The sequence below is a fragment of the Solanum verrucosum genome, unplaced genomic scaffold (genome assembly GCF_900185275.1).
Source record: "Solanum verrucosum unplaced genomic scaffold, falcon-dt-bn FXZP01000064.1, whole genome shotgun sequence".
Classification (NCBI taxonomy): Eukaryota; Viridiplantae; Streptophyta; class Magnoliopsida; order Solanales; family Solanaceae; genus Solanum; species Solanum verrucosum.
In genome coordinates, this window is record NW_026020144.1 from 2,922,218 (window position 1) to 2,943,193 (window position 20,976).

At 31.7% G+C, this 20,976-nt stretch overlaps 2 protein-coding genes and 1 pseudogene across 2 annotated transcripts; 1 reads left to right on the forward strand and 2 right to left on the reverse strand.

The window, feature by feature from the left end:
- Positions 1-4,240: 4,240 nt before the first annotated feature.
- LOC125827833 (cytochrome P450 CYP82D47-like) lies at positions 4,241-7,050 on the reverse strand. The gene is made up of 2 exons (XM_049507181.1): positions 6,112-7,050; positions 4,241-4,864 (listed from the first exon to the last, which is right to left on the reverse strand). The coding sequence occupies exons 1-2, from the start codon at positions 7,048-7,050 to the stop codon at positions 4,241-4,243; spliced, it is 1,563 nt and encodes a 520-aa protein (XP_049363138.1).
- A 3,768-nt stretch (positions 7,051-10,818) lies between these two features.
- On the reverse strand, positions 10,819-11,142 carry LOC125827911 (elongation factor 1-alpha-like). Its single transcript, XM_049507246.1, has one exon. It carries the CDS (start codon positions 11,131-11,133, stop codon positions 10,819-10,821), a length of 315 nt encoding a protein of 104 aa, XP_049363203.1. The 5' UTR covers positions 11,134-11,142.
- Positions 11,143-14,828: 3,686 nt separating this feature from the next.
- On the forward strand, positions 14,829-20,660 carry LOC125827912 (uncharacterized; annotated as a pseudogene).
- Positions 20,661-20,976: the final 316 nt, after the last annotated feature.

Below are 20,976 nucleotides of genomic sequence, written 5' to 3' on the forward strand. Positions count from 1 at the left end.
TGCAAATTCAAATTACTGTAGTGTAAATTAATTCCAATTTTAGAGTCTAATTATTTGAAGTGTCACCAAAAGCTATTAGTGAGAATTGTATAAAATTATATTTCTATGGTAAAAGAATAAATAAACTGTAACAGAGTAAAATAATTTGCTAAAACATTCTAAACTATTGATTAATAGTAGGAGATAAAAAGATTTTGACTAAGAGTATTCAAATATAAAATGCAAGCACACGAAGGAAGATAACACAATCCATAAACTACTTTATATAGTAGTAGTTTCGGTGAATTTTTGTGCGCCCCCAACTCTGATTGAGATGTTGTTCTCCTTCTATCTAGTATTGATATGGATTTTTTTTCGAAATTCAAACTATGTAAATTTTTATTACTACTCTAATATATTGTTTATCATATTGACATACAAAAAGCTCTCGAAAAATGAAAAATGACGGTCGAACATTTTAAGTAATATATGCGTATATATGAAGGAATCATGAAAGCTCAGGGTGTAAACATAAACAGCCAAGCAAAAGGGGGTAATTGGGAGTACAAGTTCATGAAAATGATGTGTGGAGGACAATGTAGGGCTGAGATGAACAGATGAGGACTAAAGATTCAGAATACTTTTAGAGTGTATATTTGTATTTATGTTAGAAAAAAAAAATACCCTATGAATAGTAATAAATCAGAATTGATAATTTCAGACTTTAGAGTAAGGGAAAATAAAAAAATTAAAACAATTGCATTGGCATGCATGCCATGTTGTTTTCAAGACAGCTAGCTCAGGTCACACAAAAAATCATGTGATTACACTTATTATGCAATTAATGCATGACTTTCATTCTCCTACTTAATTATTACTCAATCAATATCCTAATCATAATTAAATATCTTTTTTGAAAAAATCATATACATTCCAAATCTCAATTAGTGAAGTACTCTTCTGTACGCAACATGTAATAATTAACTAATTACTCCAAATCGTTTACCATGAAGACTTCAGATTTCAACCCATTGTGTTGAAGAGTGTCAGATCGGATGAAAAAGAGATGAGTGGTTAGAATTAGAACACAAAATGGCTATATTTGGTTTCCTTATATAGTGTTGGATAGTTTTTCTCTCATCAACTAACTTTTGAAGTTAGGTATGCTAGAGATTCATGTATTTATATGTTATCAGAGCAAAATATTATTTACCAATGACGGACTTTCATATTTAATTGTCTATACTCCAGATGTTCATTCATGGACATGAGGTCAAATACTAAAGAGTTTCATGTTGAATAAACAAAGAATGAGTAATTAATTCCTCGTATGATTTTGAACAATTCTTAACCTAGAAATCATGAATGAGAGAGAATCACTTCAAAAATTCATTGTCAAGACTGATTCAAATCAGCTTTATGATTTCAAGTGAAATTTTAAACCGAAATATAATTATTGGTTATTAAAATAAACTATTTGTACTTTATCTCTTGTTATTTTTAATTCATAGTTAGATCTAACTTCCGAATCAAAATAACTGAGTTCAGATGAATCCATAAGCAACTCTACATCCCACCCATGGGCCATTATACTATTGGAAATGTGGTATCAATCACATGGAGGGCAAGCTGGCCTGGCCATGAAAGGGTCAACACATAATGCAAGTCATAAAAAGCTCACCTATTTTCCCAACACTTCCTAAGTTTAATTTTGGTTTTCTTCCCAATGCTTTTGCATTATCTCTGAGATCGACCATTTCCATCAACCAATTGAACGACCTGCCGTAATGTCCCAACTAATTCTTCAAAGTTTTCATATGAATTATTGGGATCGAAATAATCAAGTGTCATTCAGAAACTAATAAAAGAAAACCTCAAATAATCACGAGTAAGAAGATAAAAATAAAATAAAATACAAATAACGTGGTAATACATATGGTGGTAAAAGTATAATAAGCACTTATTCACATCGGATATTTAATTATATTGAATTAATCAATTTAAAAATTAAAATTTAAAACGAAAATACATAAATAGAACTACGGTTCAATAATAAAAATGTATTCAAGACACTTGTCATACAATGCGAATTTTAACGATAACCGTGAGTTGATAATTTGAAAAAAGAATGTACATAATCTGCTATAATTGATAGTGTAATTTTATTTTATTTTATCTTTATATTAATATACATAACTCAAATATTAGATTTATTAGTAGTCAAAGAGAAGAAGAGAAAACAAGACAAGCTTTAAAAAAATAATAGGGGGAAGGACAGGACAGAAGTGGCTCCACTCCAGCTGGGTGGAAACAAAGGCAGTAGTACCTTGCGAGCTTGGCTTGCAAATCAATTGCATAATAGTACTTATCAACGTGACTAGTGATCAATGAAACAAGTTGACGTTTTCGTTCCCTTAGGAGTTATTTTTTCGATTGAAATAAATAAAGATGAAGGTAGCTCTCCTTATTACTAGCATGATTCATCAGTAGGTCCATAACACAACATTTTTTAAAAAGAAAAAGATCAATTCACAAATTAACACATAAACAAAGACAACGTGAAATTGTTGGTGGGCTTGAGGGAATGACAAGACATTGTATTATGCGCAAAAAAAGCTCCGTAACTCATTCAATGGACAAGGTTTGAATTTGTTTTTGTTCGGAAATGACAAAAAAAGATTTTATATAGATTTTCTAGATACATTACAAAATAATGATTCATTAATGTAAATAAAAAAATATTATTATAACGAACCTGAATTCTCAACACAAATACTCAAGTATTATAAAAGCATTGATAGCTAGAGGCGGAATCAGGAATAGGTGTTTGGGGGTTCTAAATTTTAGAATAGAGGAGAAAAATATTTTTCAAACCCGGAACACTAGTGTGGAAAACATTTACAATCACCCCTTCTTTACTATTGAGCCTTCAATCAATTTTATTAGGGGGTTGACAAATTAATAGACATATATTTATTTAATTTTCTATTACAAATACAGGATTTACGGAAAAGCTACAGAGTTCATCCGAACCCACGAACCTCCACTTAACTCCACCTCTGCTGATAGCTAAATTACAATGGCAACACCTCAACTATTGAATTACAATAGAAATACAGAAATAACAAGTAGCTAGAGTTAAGAATATGGATAAGAAACTTCTCTAGAAAGAGATGAGAGGATCAAACAATTTCTTTCACAATATATGAATCCCAAGCAAATCTATTGTTGGGCTGTCTTATTCTTGGGCCACTCCCTGGTTTTCAGCCTTGGGCCCAACAACTTGTCCAGCCTCTGGGCTATTTGTGTTCACAACTAGTATTGTCATTTAAAACTTTTTTAAAAGTAAAAATTAGGCAAATGACATAGTATAAGAAAGAAATTACTTCCTTTCCCTACTCTTTCATTAATTACCAAAAATCCCTTTTTTTAGTGTTTTTCGGATACTTAATATAGCAGTGCGGATACTTTAATTAATAATGGGCGAATACTTAAATTATTAAGTTGTTAGCAGCACAGATACTTAATTAACGGGCGGATGCATAATATAGCAGCGCAGATACTTTAATTAATAACGGGCGGATACTTAAACTAATAAAGTATCCGGTTAAGTTGAATTGGGAGAAAATAAGGGATTTTTGTATTTTAGTAAAAGAGTAGGGAAATATTGAGAATAGGTAAAGAAGTGTTGTGTATTTAAGTAATTTTTCCTTTTTAAAACTTAATCTCTCTCTCAAACTTTAAACAATAATCAGTTTTCCTCATGTCCTACCTAATGTACCAGCAACAATTGCACACAATAACTTTGTTCATTTGTTTAAATGGTAATTTACAGAAATCTCATTAGTTTAGGAGTTAATTACTTAGATTTGCGTTTGTTTGCAATATACGAATCTTACCAGATTTCGATGTGTCCAGATACATATATCTCGAGATACATGGTTCAAAACTAGGTGTAATTTGTTCTAGATACACTGTATCCAAGTGAATTCGCATGTATATGGGATACATAGACAAATCTCGCTCGCCTCCCTCCCATCGCGTTCGTCACTCTCATATCTCACATCTCAAATACATGTTAAATCACACCAGATACATGTATATAGTTGAAATATTTGAAATCCCCATTGCAAGGCTCTAAAAATACTTTTACAATCACATTGCAAATGTAGGAAATTTGAAGTTGTGTTATAGTTTTCACTTCAATATAACAAACTAGCACACAACAGTGGCATGATCCACAATTTTTTCCAGCATTATTTCATTCATAAAGAACGGGAGCCAAGCGAGGAGCAAGGAGAACTTCAAGCGGAGAAGCTTTGAGCACTGTCAATCCAAAGATCTCACTCATATCAATTGGTTCATCTGAAGGTCTCTTGATGTTAAACCCCTGCAGCAACACTGCTATTACAAAGGGCACCACTTGAAGGGTCAAAGAAATTCCAGGGCACATTCTTCTTCCACTACCAAATGGTATCAACTCAAAGTGATTGCCCTTTACATCCACATCCTTGTGGGTCGTCAAGAACCTCTCTGGTTTAAACTCGTGAGGATTTGGCCATATATTAGGATCGTGATGAATCTTCCATATGTTCAATAATAAGCGAGTACCTTTTGGTATATCATAGCCACTGATGGTACAATCCTCCATCGACTCGTGTGGTACAGAGAGCGGTCCAGCCGGATATAAACGTAATGCTTCTTTGACAATAGCTTGAAGATAAACCAAGTTCTTGATGTCCGATTCTTGGACCCATCTATTCTTGCCAACGTGAGCATCTAGCTCATCTTGGGCCTTTTTTAGTGATTCATAGTTGTTTAGGAGTAAAGATAAAGTCCATGTTAAAGTTACGATCGTGGTGTCTGTACCTGCCGCTAGTACACTCTTATAAAAAATTCAACAATCAGCTACACACAATCAATAGATAATTAGTGACACTACAAGAAATCAGAGCTTTTATGATGTCTTTTCGTAGCGACTTATCTTATTGCCTCAAATTGAGATGAATCAGCGGCGACAAATAAGTGTTGCCACAAAATGTATAGGTTTAGCGGCGATCCTTAAAATCGCCACGAAAGATTAGAAATTAGATATTAGTGGCGACTTAATCACCGTTGCCACAAATAATGTTACTAAAATATGGCTGAAAAATTTAATTAGTTGCGACAAAGAAATTATCACTATTTTAATTAATTTATCCCCTTTCAAAATTGTAGTCATATACTGAAAAGTTTTAATAGTTGTAGGGTTATTTATGAAGTATTATGAGTAGTTTTATTACATTTTGTTAATTATTTTAGTAATATATTCATCCTACTTTAGTTGTCACATTTTCATTTTAGATGGCCTTTAAAAATTATAAATGAGAAATTTACTCACTAATTTATCCTTAACTTTTTCTAATGTAATAAATATTTAATACTTTAAAATTAACTACTTTGACACATTTACTTCCCTTTTTCAAAAGCAATATATGTATATATTTGTCCATTAATTTTTTGGATACTTATACTAACCGTATATTATCAATTCTATTGAAATATTAATTGAGTATATATAAATTGATGATGTTCAATACTAAAATAAATAAGCAAGATATGTAAATATAATTTAATTAATGATAATAATCAAAACTCTAATATACATTTAGACAAGTGAAATAACAATGAGCTATAACTTTATAAGTATGTTTTAATCACGTTATACAAAAAATAATTAACAAAAATAATAGTAGACTTTATAATAATTTTTAAAATTACCTATTTATAGGATAAGTAAACTTTAAATAATAATTAAATTATATTTTGTAAATGACAATTAAAACTCATTTATCTATATAAATAATATCAAATATAAAAATGTTTTTCTTCATATCAAACACACGTGTACATTTTTTTTATTTAGTTAATTAATGTATAAGAAGAGAGATTGGTATCACAACGGATAGAACAAATAGAATACAGAGTTTATATTGAGAAGAAATTATCGTGCAAACTCTTATTCGATATTGACAAACATCAAATCTAATCTATATTTGAATGAAATGTGGGTGGTAAATTTTGTGCATTTGTGTATATGATGATACAATATAATAATATGAAATAAAATAAAAGTTGAATGAAGAAACGTACCATGCATGTGGCTTTGATAGCAGTGTCAGCATCAAATTCAGGCAGACCACTGTTTTCACAAATGGAAAGCATGACATCCATGAAATCTTCTTCTGCTTCACCAGATTTTATAATTCCTCTCTTCGTTTTGTGCTCTGCTAACCATTCTTCAACAACAGAGTCCATTTCTCTAGAAACCTTCTTCATTGCTTTCTCATGGCCTCCTATATCCAGCCATCTTAAATAAGGTAAAAAATCACCCACAACAAATGCTCCTAATAATTCGAAAAATCTTCGAATTGCTTTGTGTGCCTTATTTATTCCTTCGTCCTCATTACTCCTTCGCCCTTTTCCGAATAACATTTTCCCCAGAGTGTTCATAACTATATCCCCAAACCATTCCTTCATCTCCATCTTCACAACACCATTTAAATTATTCTTCGCCCAATTATTATAAATCACTTTAATACCTGATTTTACCTCAAATTCTCTGATGTGTTTGAGCATCTCGATTCGCCGATTGGAGAGAAGTTCAACAATGGTAATCTTCCTTGTTTCTCGCCAGTAAGGACCATAAGAACAAAGTCCAAACATGGCGTCTTTGTAGCACATGATTTCTGAACCCATTGATTTAGGCCGGCCGGCTAGGGCTAAATCGTTTGTTGTGAAGCACTCTTTGGCTAATTTGGGATCGCTCACAACTACAACCTGATGAACTCCAAGCTTCATTCCGAAAATCGATCCGTACTTATCTGCCATGCGGCCTAAGGTTCTGTGAGGCAATTGATCAGTTTTCGATCCACGGAGGAAGTGGAGATGACCGATAATAGGCCATGCTCCGCCAGCTTCAGGTACTCTTCTAATTCTACTCTGTGATTTATCTGTAAAAAATTGTTTGCGAAGAAAGAAGAAAACAAGCAATGAGCAAGTTACTGTAACGGCAATCAAAAATAAATCCATGGCTGCTCTGTGAAAGGAGCTAGTTACTTCGGGGAAGATACTCGTTGATCTGATTGATGCTAATTTATTTATATTTAGAAAGAGCCACAAAAAGAGAGGAGTAATTTCCTATTATGAACCAAGAAAATTTTTATGGTGATAGAGGCATAAGTTAGATATGGTGTGCGAGGAATTATTTTTCAATTAAAAAATGTATGGATCCTACTTTTTTATGTGCATTGTTATTTCTTTCTCCTATTTTTATTTAATTTTTACGAATAAAAAATTATTCCCTCTGTCTCATTTTATGTGGCACCATTTTCTTTTTGGTCAGTCCCAAAAAGAATGTCACATTTTCTTAAATGGTAAGTTTATAAATGTACAATTTCTCTTTTATTCTTGTTGGTCCCACTTAATCTTAAAATAATACTCCAATACATTTATGAGGAGAGAGAAAAAAGAGTCTACTTTTTAAAGGGCAATTTGGTAAACATTTCAAAGTCTTCATTTATTTCTTAAACTCCGTGCCCGGTCAAATGTTGTCACATAAAATGGGACGGAGGGAGTATCATGTTTGAATGATAAGTGGAGGCCTTTCTCTCTCCTACTTTGCTTCACACACTTCTCTTTCTCAATTTCTTCCCTTTAACCTTTTTTTTTGTCCTTTCTAATTCTTTGAGTTTAGATCATTGTTTTTCAATTATGAATTTAATTTACTCAATTCTTCTTATATTATATATCTTTCTCCATTTGATAATTGGCCTGTAGATTTTATTTTATTTTTTAAAAAAATAATCAAGAATATGAAAAGGAAAAATCTAGGAGAAAATTATAAAATGAAGACTGAAATTTTAATCTACGAGATGAACCCCTAGGTAGTCAATTAACTAAGTTATGAAAATTCCTCATTTGGTACATATATATACGTTGGATTAATTAGTTTTTTCACTTATCAAACCAATCGAATCAATAAAATTAGGTTTCTTGATTTTCTCAATTTTTAAAAAAGTTTAATTGCGTATTACACTAAAATTAATTTAATTTTTACAAATAATGATGTAAATGCCACACTTCCATACAATTATATCTAATTCAATTTATTAAAAAGGAAAAAAATATTTTGTATATACAAATATTTATCATATAATATATTTTTCCTTTTTTTGCGCATTACAGTTGATATTTTTGTATATATATAATTGTTTACCAACAAAGATTCTGGTGGAGTGGTAAGTACTCTTTCATCCTTAACCAAGAGGTCTTAGGTTTGAGTCTCCTTGGGTACGGAGTTGCCTTTGCAGAGAGTTTTACCCCCAATGTGGGACTTTCCGACGCGAATCCAAATTTAGTCGGGCTCCAATGTGGGTATCAAATACCGGATGGAAACAAATATATATATATAAAAAAATTTAAATAATTGTATAAAATAGTGTGGGTATTTACACCATAAGTCATAAAAAATCAAATACACTTTATTATAATATGATTCAAATCAAACTCAAAAAAATTAAGAAAATAAAAAAATCTATTAAAAAAATTTGGTGTGGTTTATTGTTTTACTCGAAAAATAAAATAAAAATGGACTTGTTTCGAAAAATCGACTAAACTTATGTTTTGAAGAGAAATCGATTTTTCAAATAGAGTCGCCACTTAATTTTTAAAATAAATTAAAAAAACTTATAATTTTTCAAATGACTTAAACAAAATAAAATCAATTGAAATAAAAAGGGTTCGAGTTCAATGTACAATCCGAGAAGGTGTTAGGCACTCGAATTGTCCGCGAACTTGCGGTTGACCAACGATTTGACTAAAAATATTTGACTAACTTTAGAAAATTAAATAAATAATAAAAATCCATTTTTACTTTTTGAAAGGAAATAAATCTAAGGAGTGTTTAGGGAAAAATAACTCATATGTTGCAAGACAACTAAATAATAAATAAAAATAAAAATATTTTAATTTGGACATAAAAGAAGAAATGACTATTTTTTTTGGGAATTAATTAAGTTAAACCAAAGTCAAATAAAAGGATAAATTACCTATATACACACCTTTTTATTCCTCATAATTCCCATTATTTCCTACCAGTTCTAAAATTTTCCAAAATCCCTTATTTTACTCCCAAACTCCCAATTGCCAGATACATAAATCCCAACTCCCAAAACCAACATTTATCCCTTCCTTATTTCACTCCACAAATTTCTCCTTATTTTTAATCACATAATCTTGATAGTTATTTCTCATTCATGTTTGAAATTCAAAATCAATCTCTTTTCTATATGTTAAGGATATTTTTAGACAAAAAAAATTTAAAAAGATATTTATGAGTCTTTTACCTATTTTTAAAAATACTCCAAAATTTATAATAAAATAAAATAAGTGAACTTCAAATTTTCAACACTAAAACATAAATTAGAAGGAGAAAAAAAGAAGTAATAGTAGTTATTATTTGTTAATAATCAATTTTTTTTCTCGTCTTCTTGTGAAACCCTTAACCTCGAAAAGGTTCAATGGCGACAATACCAGTTAATCCGAAGACTTTTTTGATCAATTTGACTGGAAAGCCTGTGATGGTAAAGCTAAAGTGGGGATTAGAGTAGAAAGGGTATTTGGTCTGTGGATTCATACATGAAATTGCAGCTTGCTAATGGGCAACAATATAATACCTATCAATTTAAACGAGATACATAAATATTAATATATCATGCACTATTTTTTTTAGATATGATACGTAAATTCGACTTTATACTAAATGTATCAATTACGTAGATACTATCACACGGTAATGTATCGATCTCAAATCTAACATCTTATGGGCAACAATTACTTTTTTAATGTATCTAGTATAAATACAATATATTAATTTAAACGAGATACATAAATTGTAATGTATCACGCACTAATTTTTTAGATATGATACGTAAATTCGAATTTATACTAAATGTATCAATTACATAGCAACTACCACACAATAATGTATCGATCTCAAATCGAACATCTTATGGGCAACAATTATTTATTTAATGTATCTAGTATAAATATAAAACTTATCAATTTAAACATGTCTCTAGGTGTTGCTATGTATCTTCTATCTTATTCAAATTTAGATATGCATTCAAATTTTGACACATAAACTTAATTAGTTTTGATACTTGATACAAAACTTCTACCAAATGTATCATTTATCATGTATCTAGATGTTGGTATGTATCCGTAAACAGTACATGATACATTAAAGTGTCACACAAGTATGTATCAGATTCATAAATGGTGATACGAAAGTTATTATCAAAAGTTTGTTTAGTTTGAGGCAAAATGTTAAGATCTTCCAGCTATGTATCTGATACAATAAATATGGAGCGCATTAATACATATGTGAAATCATGTATTAGATACACAACATAATGCATCATGTACATAATGTTCTGTCTTTTAAACAGTGCTAATATCAAATACAAGTTTTTATCAAACCCAGCTGTACAAATTGTGTGTTAGATACACAATTTTATGGAACACAATGTTACATCTACTAAACCATATAACTGATACATGGTATAATGTATCGGATACACAATATTCTATTCTTGCATGAACAAATACACAATTTTTTAGACATGATACGTAAATTGGAATTTATACTAATTGTATCTAATACGTAGCAACTACCACAAAGTAATGTATCGATCTCAAGCCTAACATCTTATGGACAACAATTACTTATTTAATGTATCTAGTAGAAATACAACACTTATCAATTTAAACGAGAATAGTAATGTATTGATTGTTTATTTATGTATCTTGTTTATTGGCACCAGTTGGGTCCTTCTTGTCAACACTGACATCAAAAGTTTGCCTCATGTCTCTCATGGTAAAACGGCCCACTGTTGGGTACTCAGCAAAGGTCTCAACAACCATAGGCTTGGTGGGAATCATCTTAACCATACCAGCATCATCATTCTTCAAGAACTTCGCCTCCTTCTCCAGTTCCTTACCTGAGCACCTGCCAATGTTGGTCAAGATCATAGCAAATTTTATAGCAATGTGGGAAGTTTGGCAGTCGAGCACTAGTGAATATCCAATTTCAATCCGATTAGGATAATTCATGATGATGACCTGAGCACCTGTCAATGATCCCCTCTTAATTACTTAATTTTCAATGGAGATGAGTTATTACCTTCACCGATGTATTTGATTTTCAAGATTTACCTAATCTCCTCAATCTCCAACTCGATTGAAATGACGACTTTGAGATTCATAAATAAAATTGATTGTCCAACAACAATTTCATCACTTTTGTAACCTTCATAACTCATCTCGCTTACCCAAATATATGATTCTCTCAACAAAATTGATATATATTAATATTGTATCAGCCAATATTGTCGATTAATTTAAATTCTTCACGATTTGGGTTACAATAGTGGCTTAACGGAGATGATAGAAATTTGAATTTTGAAAGATATGAATCTGTTACAAATTGGGATGGATTGATAACAATCACTTATGCTTGAATTGTGGGATATAAAATCACTTTTAGGTTAATTTTCCTAATAAAGCGCAACAACCAACTATTTTCCTTAAAAGGTGCTACTGCCAGCTTTTGCAAGTATCACATATAATGTATCCGGATGACTTCTATTTTAAAGGATTTTTGTAAAATAGAAAAAAGTAGGGATAAAATGTAATTTAGATTTATACTATGAGATTTATGTAAGTTATACCAAATAAAATGGTTAGAGAGTTAATAATTAATGTATAAATTATAGGAACCACATATTATAAGTATTAAATAACATCATATCCCTTCTAGTTTTCTATTTACCAAAAATCCCTTAAAAATGATGTTTGTGGGATACATAGCGTTGTGCACGGGATACATTAGATTTGATACATTTCACATAACGGGATACATAGCGTTGTGCACGGGATACATTAGGTTTGATACATTCCACTCACTTAGCGGGATACATAGCGTTGTGCACGGGATACATGCGGGATACATAGCGTTTGATACATTCAACAAAGCGGGATACATAGCGTTGTGCACGGGATACATGCGGGATACATAGCATTTGATACATTCAACATAGCGGGACACATAGCGTTGTGCACGGGATACATGTGGGATACATATGTAAATAAGGGATTTTAGAAATTTTTGAAATAAGTAGGGATAAATGGATATTAAGGTAAGTAAAGGAGTGTAGTTAAGTAATTTGTCCATAAATAATAGCAATGACAAGAGAATGCCCAAATTTAGGCCAAATCTGTTGGACCCTTGGTCCACACCTGTCCTATTTTATAAGTGGGCTGCTGAAAATCCAAATGAATTCTCAGCCCGTTTGTTTGTTCCTCAACCTGCTACTTAATCATATAGGACTGTTGCACAAAAAGAAATGGGTTTTAGGCCCATTTTGCTCTCAAACACTGGTGTATACAACAAATGTATATTACTATATATGGGCCATATTTTGACCCATTTACGTGTATATCAGACTGTATTCCATCCGTATACAGCATACTTAAGCCTTCAAACACCTGTATCAATTTTTTGACCCCGTCCTTCTGTATTCTGACTTGTATACCAATGTACACCCGATGTATACATATCCATTTCTGGACTTTTGAGATTTTGCAAACTCCCTTTGGCCCTTTGATTTAGACTCGAAAAGAATAAGATTTGAGCCTCCTTGGCTCAAAATGAAATGCACGGGAGTAAATAAAAGAGTCCAATGGACTCACTCACGAGTTCATGCAAGAAAAACAAAAGAGAGAATAACTAGTACATGACTAAAAGTAAACTGATTCAAATATAATTATCAACCAAATTAAACAAAAAGATATTTAAGCACAATGAGGTCTCCACAGTGAAGGAATAAAGAGACACAATTCTCAATCAATCACTTTAAAAGCTAAACATTTCTATCCCATGAAAGTTATTAAGAGATGGCAGCAGAGATAACAAAATATAATAACAAACTTTAGCACAATTTTATGCACTTAGGCATGCATTCAAAATAAGCAAGCAATATACTGATTTGAGTATGAACCGACCAACTGAAGTTTTCGTCAAACTCTAACTTAACATCCCCATTCTAGCCTAAATAAATAAAACCTTTTTTCACTAGAAAAGCTAATAACACGATGTAGGCAGTCATTCACAAGAAGATGCCTCAATTTTGACAAATTTAACACAAGAGAAAATGTTCCAGCATCTTGAAATAGATAGCTTTTCGACTCATTTTAAACTCAGCTTTAACCAAATCGAGCTCATCAAAAACTAACTAGGCGTGAAAGTTAACAAGGAATATACAACCAATATTATTAGAAACAACATTTTAGAGATGCGAAATACTAACAGAGGGACTATGATATTTAATTTTGAATGTAAAAGCACAGGCATACCAAAAGGAAAATAAAGCAGTAAGGCATCCGACTCATACAAATTATACTAACTGAAACAAGTAGAGAATGAGAACAACCTGTATATTAGATTATGAAAACGAAAATCACCTATAAAAGGTGATTCTGAACTTCATGACTGACTCCCCAACTTTCTCAGCCAACCAAACAAGACAATCAGTGAAATAAGAAAACCTCATGAGCTGACGACAAGTCAAAATGCTTTCAAAATTTAACATTTTGAAGCCTCTATGCAGCCCAGGATCAAACATTCATTATATTAAAATAAAGAGACATAAATCAAAACGAGTAAGCGAATAGAGATTATGTTCTAGCAAGAGTGAATTCTACCACAATGAGCTCAGTTCTGAAAAGCAGGGTCGACGCCTATTAGGAAATAGAGCTAAACTTGTAATTTTTGACGATTTTCAAGGGGTTCAAGTTGCTCTTTACTTGATGAAAAGTCTCTATATTTTGAGAATGAATATATGTGTTATTAGGGGAGGAAAGTCGTGTATTCATGGGGACCAAAATATCTCCCTCTCACAATGAAGATGAAGAGTATATATACATATGAGAAGATAAAGGGCAGAATTAGGGGGGAAAACGGGAGGAAATTTGAGGGTATTTTTTCAATTCAAAATTTGAATTCTCTTTTGGATAAGGTTTAAGGTGCTGTAAATCATACCAATTCCAACAGAAAAATGGTGAGGGTTGTTTGATTGTGAGCAAAGGACGAAGTAGCAACACGATTGCAACAACTGTCCCAATTCTTGAATTTTCTCAGTACAGAGAGGATAATGAGAGAAGGATAGAGCCCACGCGAACGGGTTGCTGGAGCTCGGGTCACGATTCTGGGCTGCTTTTCTGGGTTCTCGTTGCACTGGTTCGCAGAGAAGAAGAAAGGAGAAATGAACATGGGTGGGGTCGGTTTTGCTGGGTTGTATGTAGGTAAAATTACTAAAGTACACTACATATGTTTACCTATTATCAATTAATCCCTTCTCTTTCATAAAAATTCAAAAATCCCTACTTTTTCCCCAATTCCTATTTTTCGGATACTTTATTGTTAAAGAAATCAAACCCATCTTCCTCACCCCCAAAATCTCGCCTCTAATCTCTCTCACTACCAAATCAGTTACCGCTTTCAAAGCAATTTGATTTCCAAACGATTCAGCAGTGTCAAAGTTCAAAATAGGTATTCTTCTTCTTCTTCATTTTTCTTTCAAAATCAATTTTTTGTTTCGATCGATTTTGGATTATTTGTCACAATAGATCATCCCTCTTTTAATATTGGGATTTCCCAGTTAATAACACCTAATAATGAACAAATTTTTGAATCTGAACACCGAAACTTGAATGAACAGAGGTCTAAAAGCTTGCATGTAACGCCATTAATGACGAATCGAACTTCTTCCAAGAGAAAATCGAAAACGAAGGTGGGGTCATCATCTAAAGCAAAGAATGCAAAAACTAAAACGAAAAGGGGTAGAAAGGTTGCCCCTCCCATTTTACGACCAACTCTACCCATGGTATGTCTATCTTTTGCTTTTAATTTTACATATTGTTGAAAAATAAACGTATCTAGTGTATATTGTAATCTGTAGAAACACTGATTTTTTGGGTTTGAGTTTTACTTTTAAATTTGTAGATGAAAGATATGATTGTTGAAATAAAGTATCTGTTACTTGTGATTCATATATCTGTTTATCAATTGCTGATATCTTATTGTTGATTTTAAGGTTTCATTGTTGAAATAAAGTATCTGTTACTTGTTGATATTAAGGTTTCATGGTTGAAATAAAGTATCTTTTACTTGTGATTCATATATGTAGATGATAGAAAAATAAGTATTTGTTTTATATTTGTAGATGAAAGACTAGTTTAAGGCAAGTTTTGTATTTAAGATAGGCAAGTTTTGTAATCTGTAGAAACACTGATTGTTTGGGTTTGAGTTTTACTTTTAAATTTGTAGATGAAAGATATGGTTGTTGAAATAAAGTATCTGTTACTTGTGATTCATATATCTGTTTATCAAATGCTGATATCTTATTGTTGATTTTAAGGTTTCATTGTTGAAATAAAGTATATTTTACTTGTGATTCATATATGTAGATGATAGAAAAATAAGTATTTGTTTTACATTTGTAGATGAAAGACTAGTTTAAGGCAAGTTTTGTGTGCTGCGATTTGTATTTAAGATAGACAAGTTTTGTAATCTGTAGAAACACTGATTGTTTGGGTTTGAGTTTTACTTTTAAATTTATAGATGAAAGATATGGTTGTTGAAATAAAGTATATGTTACTTGTGATTCATATATATGTTTATCAATTGCTGATATCTTATTGTTGATTTTAAGGTTTCATTGTTGAAATAAAGTATCTTTTACTTGTTGATATTAAGGTTTCATGGTTGAAATAAAATATCTTTTACTTGTTGATATTAAGGTTTCATAGTTGAAATAAAATATCTTTTACTTGTGATTCATATATGTAGATGATAGAAAAATAAGTATTTGTTTTACATTTGTAGATGAAAGACTAATTTAAGGCAAGTTTTGTGTGCTGCGATTTGTATTTAAGATAGGCGTTCAATTCGTTGTATGATATAGAGGTTATTTGTTGTACAATGTATCATATTCGTAAATATGCACATGAATGATGCGAAAACAGAATTTAACATATATGTTAGTTAACATTTTGTATCATGTTTAAATAGAAGCCAATGTATATACATAAGTAATATGATTTCATGTGTCAGTCATGCAATTTTGGCATACTAAGTATAAAATGATCTGAAACATAATATTTTGAATCAATTATGATATTTCCCTTTTAGTTATGTATGCATCATTTATCTTTTTGTAATTGCAGAATATGAAATATGTGATTAAACATATTCCAAAGCAACCTTTAAAGTTTGGTCCTACTTACAATTCTAATTTTAAAGAAAACTTAGAATTGTCAATAAAGGATGAAGGTATGAACATGTTTAAGAATACCATATTTGGCCAGTACCTTAATATCCCCAAGTGCCACTACCAAGGACAAATTACGAAATGTTTATATCTTCTAGAAGTTGAGCATGATAATTTAGACAAAGAAATCCATATTCGACATGCTAAAGGAAATGTATTGCAATTTTCTATTAGAGAATTTGCAATTATTACTGGTCTCAAGTGTACCGGAAATGTTAAAGATTTTACATATCCTATTTCAAAAATCAGTAGGCTGGTTCAGCGATACTTTCCAGGTCCAAATTATAGCGTAACCAAAGGACGGCTGGTAGATCGTTTTGAGTTAGGTATTTGGGACAGCAGTGATGATGCTCTTCAGATGGCTATATTGTATGTCATTCATACGTTTGTTTTCTCCCAACTCGGTGATGCACCAATTCCTATAGAAGATTTTTTATGGTAGAAGATGGCAGCTATAAACAATTTCAGTGGGGACAACTTGCCTTCACGAAGTTAATGAAATCATTTAAGAAAGAGTATAAACCTGACAAACAAATGTATCGGTTGAATGGATTTCCATACGCACTTAATATTTGGGTATATTAATGTGTGTCGGCAATGCATAACGAGATAGCTGTTAGAGAAGGAAATGGTATACCAAGAGTATGCAATAGGAAAGTTGTGGGTGCAAGGCCTAAAAACGAGATGTTTATTGAAAACATCTTTACTGAGGTAATTAGTATATAGCATTCGTTTTTACTTTATTGTTTTATTTGTGTTACATTATTTAAATAGTTCTAATGATGTTTTAATTTTTGTTTCTATATAATGATTGTTCTAACGTGCAGCCAACTCTAGAGGAACTCGAATCACTTGATTTACCAAATAATAGTCATGTACCTCCAAATCGGTCAGCCACATTAGTTGCTAATCAGGAAGAGGTGCAACCAGACGACGTTTCTAGTTTTGAAGAGTTTTCATCAAAACCTCTGGAGCAACTGTTAAGGAGATGCACATGTGTTTCTACCATAGGATCCACCCCACCCCCCAAGAGAAGAAAGGTTGCACATCCAACAAACAATAATGTGCCAAAGACAACACCAAACGTGCAAAAGAATCAGCCATTTTAAACTCCGATTTCACAACCCCTAAAGTTTGATAATGTATCTGGTGTTCATCTTAATACAGTTCCCCGAAGAACATCATCGGACAATGCAAGACTCGAGGATCTGGAGGGTCACATTAAGTCTTATGTAAGTAAACATAACTATGTCATTTAAACATTTTCATTGATATTTATAAACTCACTTACTCTGCTTAATTTGAATCCAGGTTGACAAAAAAATTGGAGCTCTTGAGGCGTTAATTATAAAAAATCATTCTGAGTTGATGAAAGCAGTGGCCGCGAAAGATAACAAAAGTGATAAGGTAGTATTTTTATTTTTTAGATTATCTTTTTAGTTTTGTGTTATACTCAATTTTTGCATCATGAAGGACATTGGTGGCATTTCTATGCCACATATAGTGGATGATGAAGTAGTCAAAGGTAATGTTGATTTAGAATCTGCTTCTGATCAAGTACTCCAACAACCCATTTCATCTATGCACATGGATTTTGCAATTGTTGATCACAATGGTAATGCATCTGCTGTGGATGTTGAACAACGACTTGTTAATGGAGAAAATGTTGCAAAGGTATGCATATGATACTTAAATTTACATATACTTTATAATTCTTTTCTTATATTTTGTTTTACAAACATAGATTGAAGAGCCATTCAAAAAGGATTTTGCAACTGTTCATTATGATGTTGATGCAAATGAAGTGGAGGTTGAACAACGACATGTTAACGAAGAAAATGTTGCAAAGGTATGCATATGATACTTGAATTTAATTATACAACTTAATGACTTTCAATCATTAGTTAATTTCATTAAAATTAAATTATTAACAATGTATAATTTACAAATGACTGATACTTTATTAATATTAATTCATATAATGAAATAATCATTGTTTTTTTGTGTATCATTGGTGTACAGTAAGCACTTAAATCTCGGTTGATACTATATTTTTTTTTGAATCACTAGTAACAAATACTTTGTAATTGCATCTTAATATATCTGTTTACAAACACAGATTGATGAGACATCCATTAAGGATCAGACTATGGAAGATTCAACAAATGTTATACCCACAATACACCATAGTGATTTTCCGATAGAAGAGTTTGTTCATAATAGGAAGTGGTAAGTTAAGAGCTTTTGAATTGTTATAATTAATTATCTTTGAAATTAAATCGTAATGCTGTGTAATATTCTGTTTATTAGGAGGATGCAGTACATAAGGTCACACAATTGCACACAAAAGTATTGTGATGTGATAAAGTTGTTGCTGATTCAATTAAACAAGACTCCAAAAGACATGTTTCAGATCTAGTAATTGTTGATACATCTGTCTGATTCTAAATTGTTTAATGCAAATGTCAACAGTTGCATATAAATTGTACTATTTTTTTTATAATTTACTGATATCATGTAGGATTCTTCCAAAGCGACATCTATTCCATCTGGCACTGAAACAGTCATAGATGCAATTGTCTACAAACTTCCAAACGAGTCAATTAATGTCGCACCACTGAGTGTAATCAGTCCTCCACAGCTAACCAACAGTGAAGATTTTCTATCTGATAGCCAGCTACCCACCCAACTTCCAATCAAGGAATCTGCACACAATTTTGATACAAAGACTCCAGCTCCACGTAACAGAATCCCTTCAAAGATTTTGCAGTCTCCTAATGTGAATACTTTTGGATCCAGCGATAAGGGCAAGGGGAAAATAGACGATGACATTCGCCCATATACTCCATTTGAAGGATGTGGCATCACCTACCAAGTTTCTTCACTTTTAATGCAAGAGTACTCCCAGTGGATACAAAAGGGACTCCTCAAAACACATGCAAACAAGTAAGTGTTTTTATTTATGTATCTTGTTCTCAAAGCATATTCGAATAAGTAAGTTTTCGTTTTATATTATTTCTATACTATTATTTTGTATTAGCTTATTCCTATGTTGCTATAATCATTCTCATAGGAAACCTTCGGATGATAAATATAGAGGCAAAAATGCTCTATTTGGCTTTTGATTATATGGATTTTGTTGTCGCATTTCCTTTGGACAAGAACTGGTTTTATACTATGTCACAGCCAAAAAATGTTGGACTGATCAGGTACAATATACAATACAATTATGTATTATAACACAATTAACATGTGTAACTCAAAAAAAATAGATTACTAATTTTGTTGTATATTTGTTACATGTATCATATACTTTTTATCATATATTGTTGTTTTATGTATTGTGTTCTTTTTTTCTTTAATTTTGCAGCACATAGATGTAATTTTTTACTATCTACGCAAGAAGTCAAAACTAAGAAGCATGGATTAATACAAATACACTACATACCACTGCTTGTTCAATACCTATATAAAATGCATACAAAAGGTACTATTGCAGTCCTGCAGATGATACTCTCAGTACACAACAACACATTGCCCGAGCTGATGTTGTATCTGTATATGAAAGGTCCATCAAAGACGTCATCAATGGTTTTTATGTCCCTGCTGCTTTACCATGGCATCTAGTAGATGAGGTATATATTCCGATCAACTGTGACGAAGAATTTCATTGGGTGTTGGCTGTGGTTGTTTAAAGGAACCGGTTAATCCGAGTTTATGACTCAAATTTGGGAACAAGGAACACAAGTCAATCTGATGAGATAAAACAGTTGTCTATCATCCTGCCTAACTACCTTCATGATAGTGGATTCTTTGATAAAACCGACAGAATTGATTGGGCAACATTGGATGCATACAAAGACAACAAAACTGGTGAATTGATTGGTCCACAACATCCGTTTGAAGTGGAATTTGCTTGAGGCATTATGCAACAAAAAAGCGATAGCCTGTAAGTATTTAATCCACCCAGCTTTATTTACACATTTCCTTCAATTTATAATGTATCTTCTTTATATTTTTAGCGACTGCGGAACATATGTAGCTGCTTTTGCTGAATTTCTAAGCGATGAAATCAAGGTCCCATCGATTCCTTTTCAAAGTGAATATCTTCGCTCAAGATATGCAACACTGTTATGGAAATATGGTACCGGCAAGGCCAATGCTGGATACGTTAGCGAGAATGATGATCCTATAAGGCTAAAGGCTGCTTCCATTCTATTGCCAGATGAGCAATTGTTTAATGTAGATTAGTTGTTTATTGACTGACTTACCGTAAATATGTGAAGTTTTACTGTTTTGAAGATATATTAAGTGTTTTGTAGTATTCCTCTCCAGGTCTACATTATATTTCTAAGTAATTAATTATTATATTTTTGAAGAGCAGTTATCTTCACAATTTTTATGTCGCTTCTAAATTAGTTTTCACTGCATTTTAATACCGTACATTAATTTTTCTATATTATAAGTATTATACATGTTAATGCAGATTTTACAACTGTGAATCCGATACAAAATTTCATCAATCATATTAAGTATATGATACAAAAAATAAAGTATCTTAAAATGA

Coding starts and splice junctions, on each gene's coding strand:
- LOC125827833 (XM_049507181.1), bottom strand. CDS start 7,050: ATGGATTTATTTTTGATTGCCGTTACAGTAACTTGCTCATTGCTTGTT. Junction 4,865..6,111: donor CTATCAAAGCCACATGCATG/GTACGTTTCTTC, acceptor ATTTTTTATAAG/AGTGTACTAGCGGCAGGTAC.
- LOC125827911 (XM_049507246.1), bottom strand. CDS start 11,133: ATGAATTATCCTAATCGGATTGAAATTGGATATTCACTAGTGCTCGAC.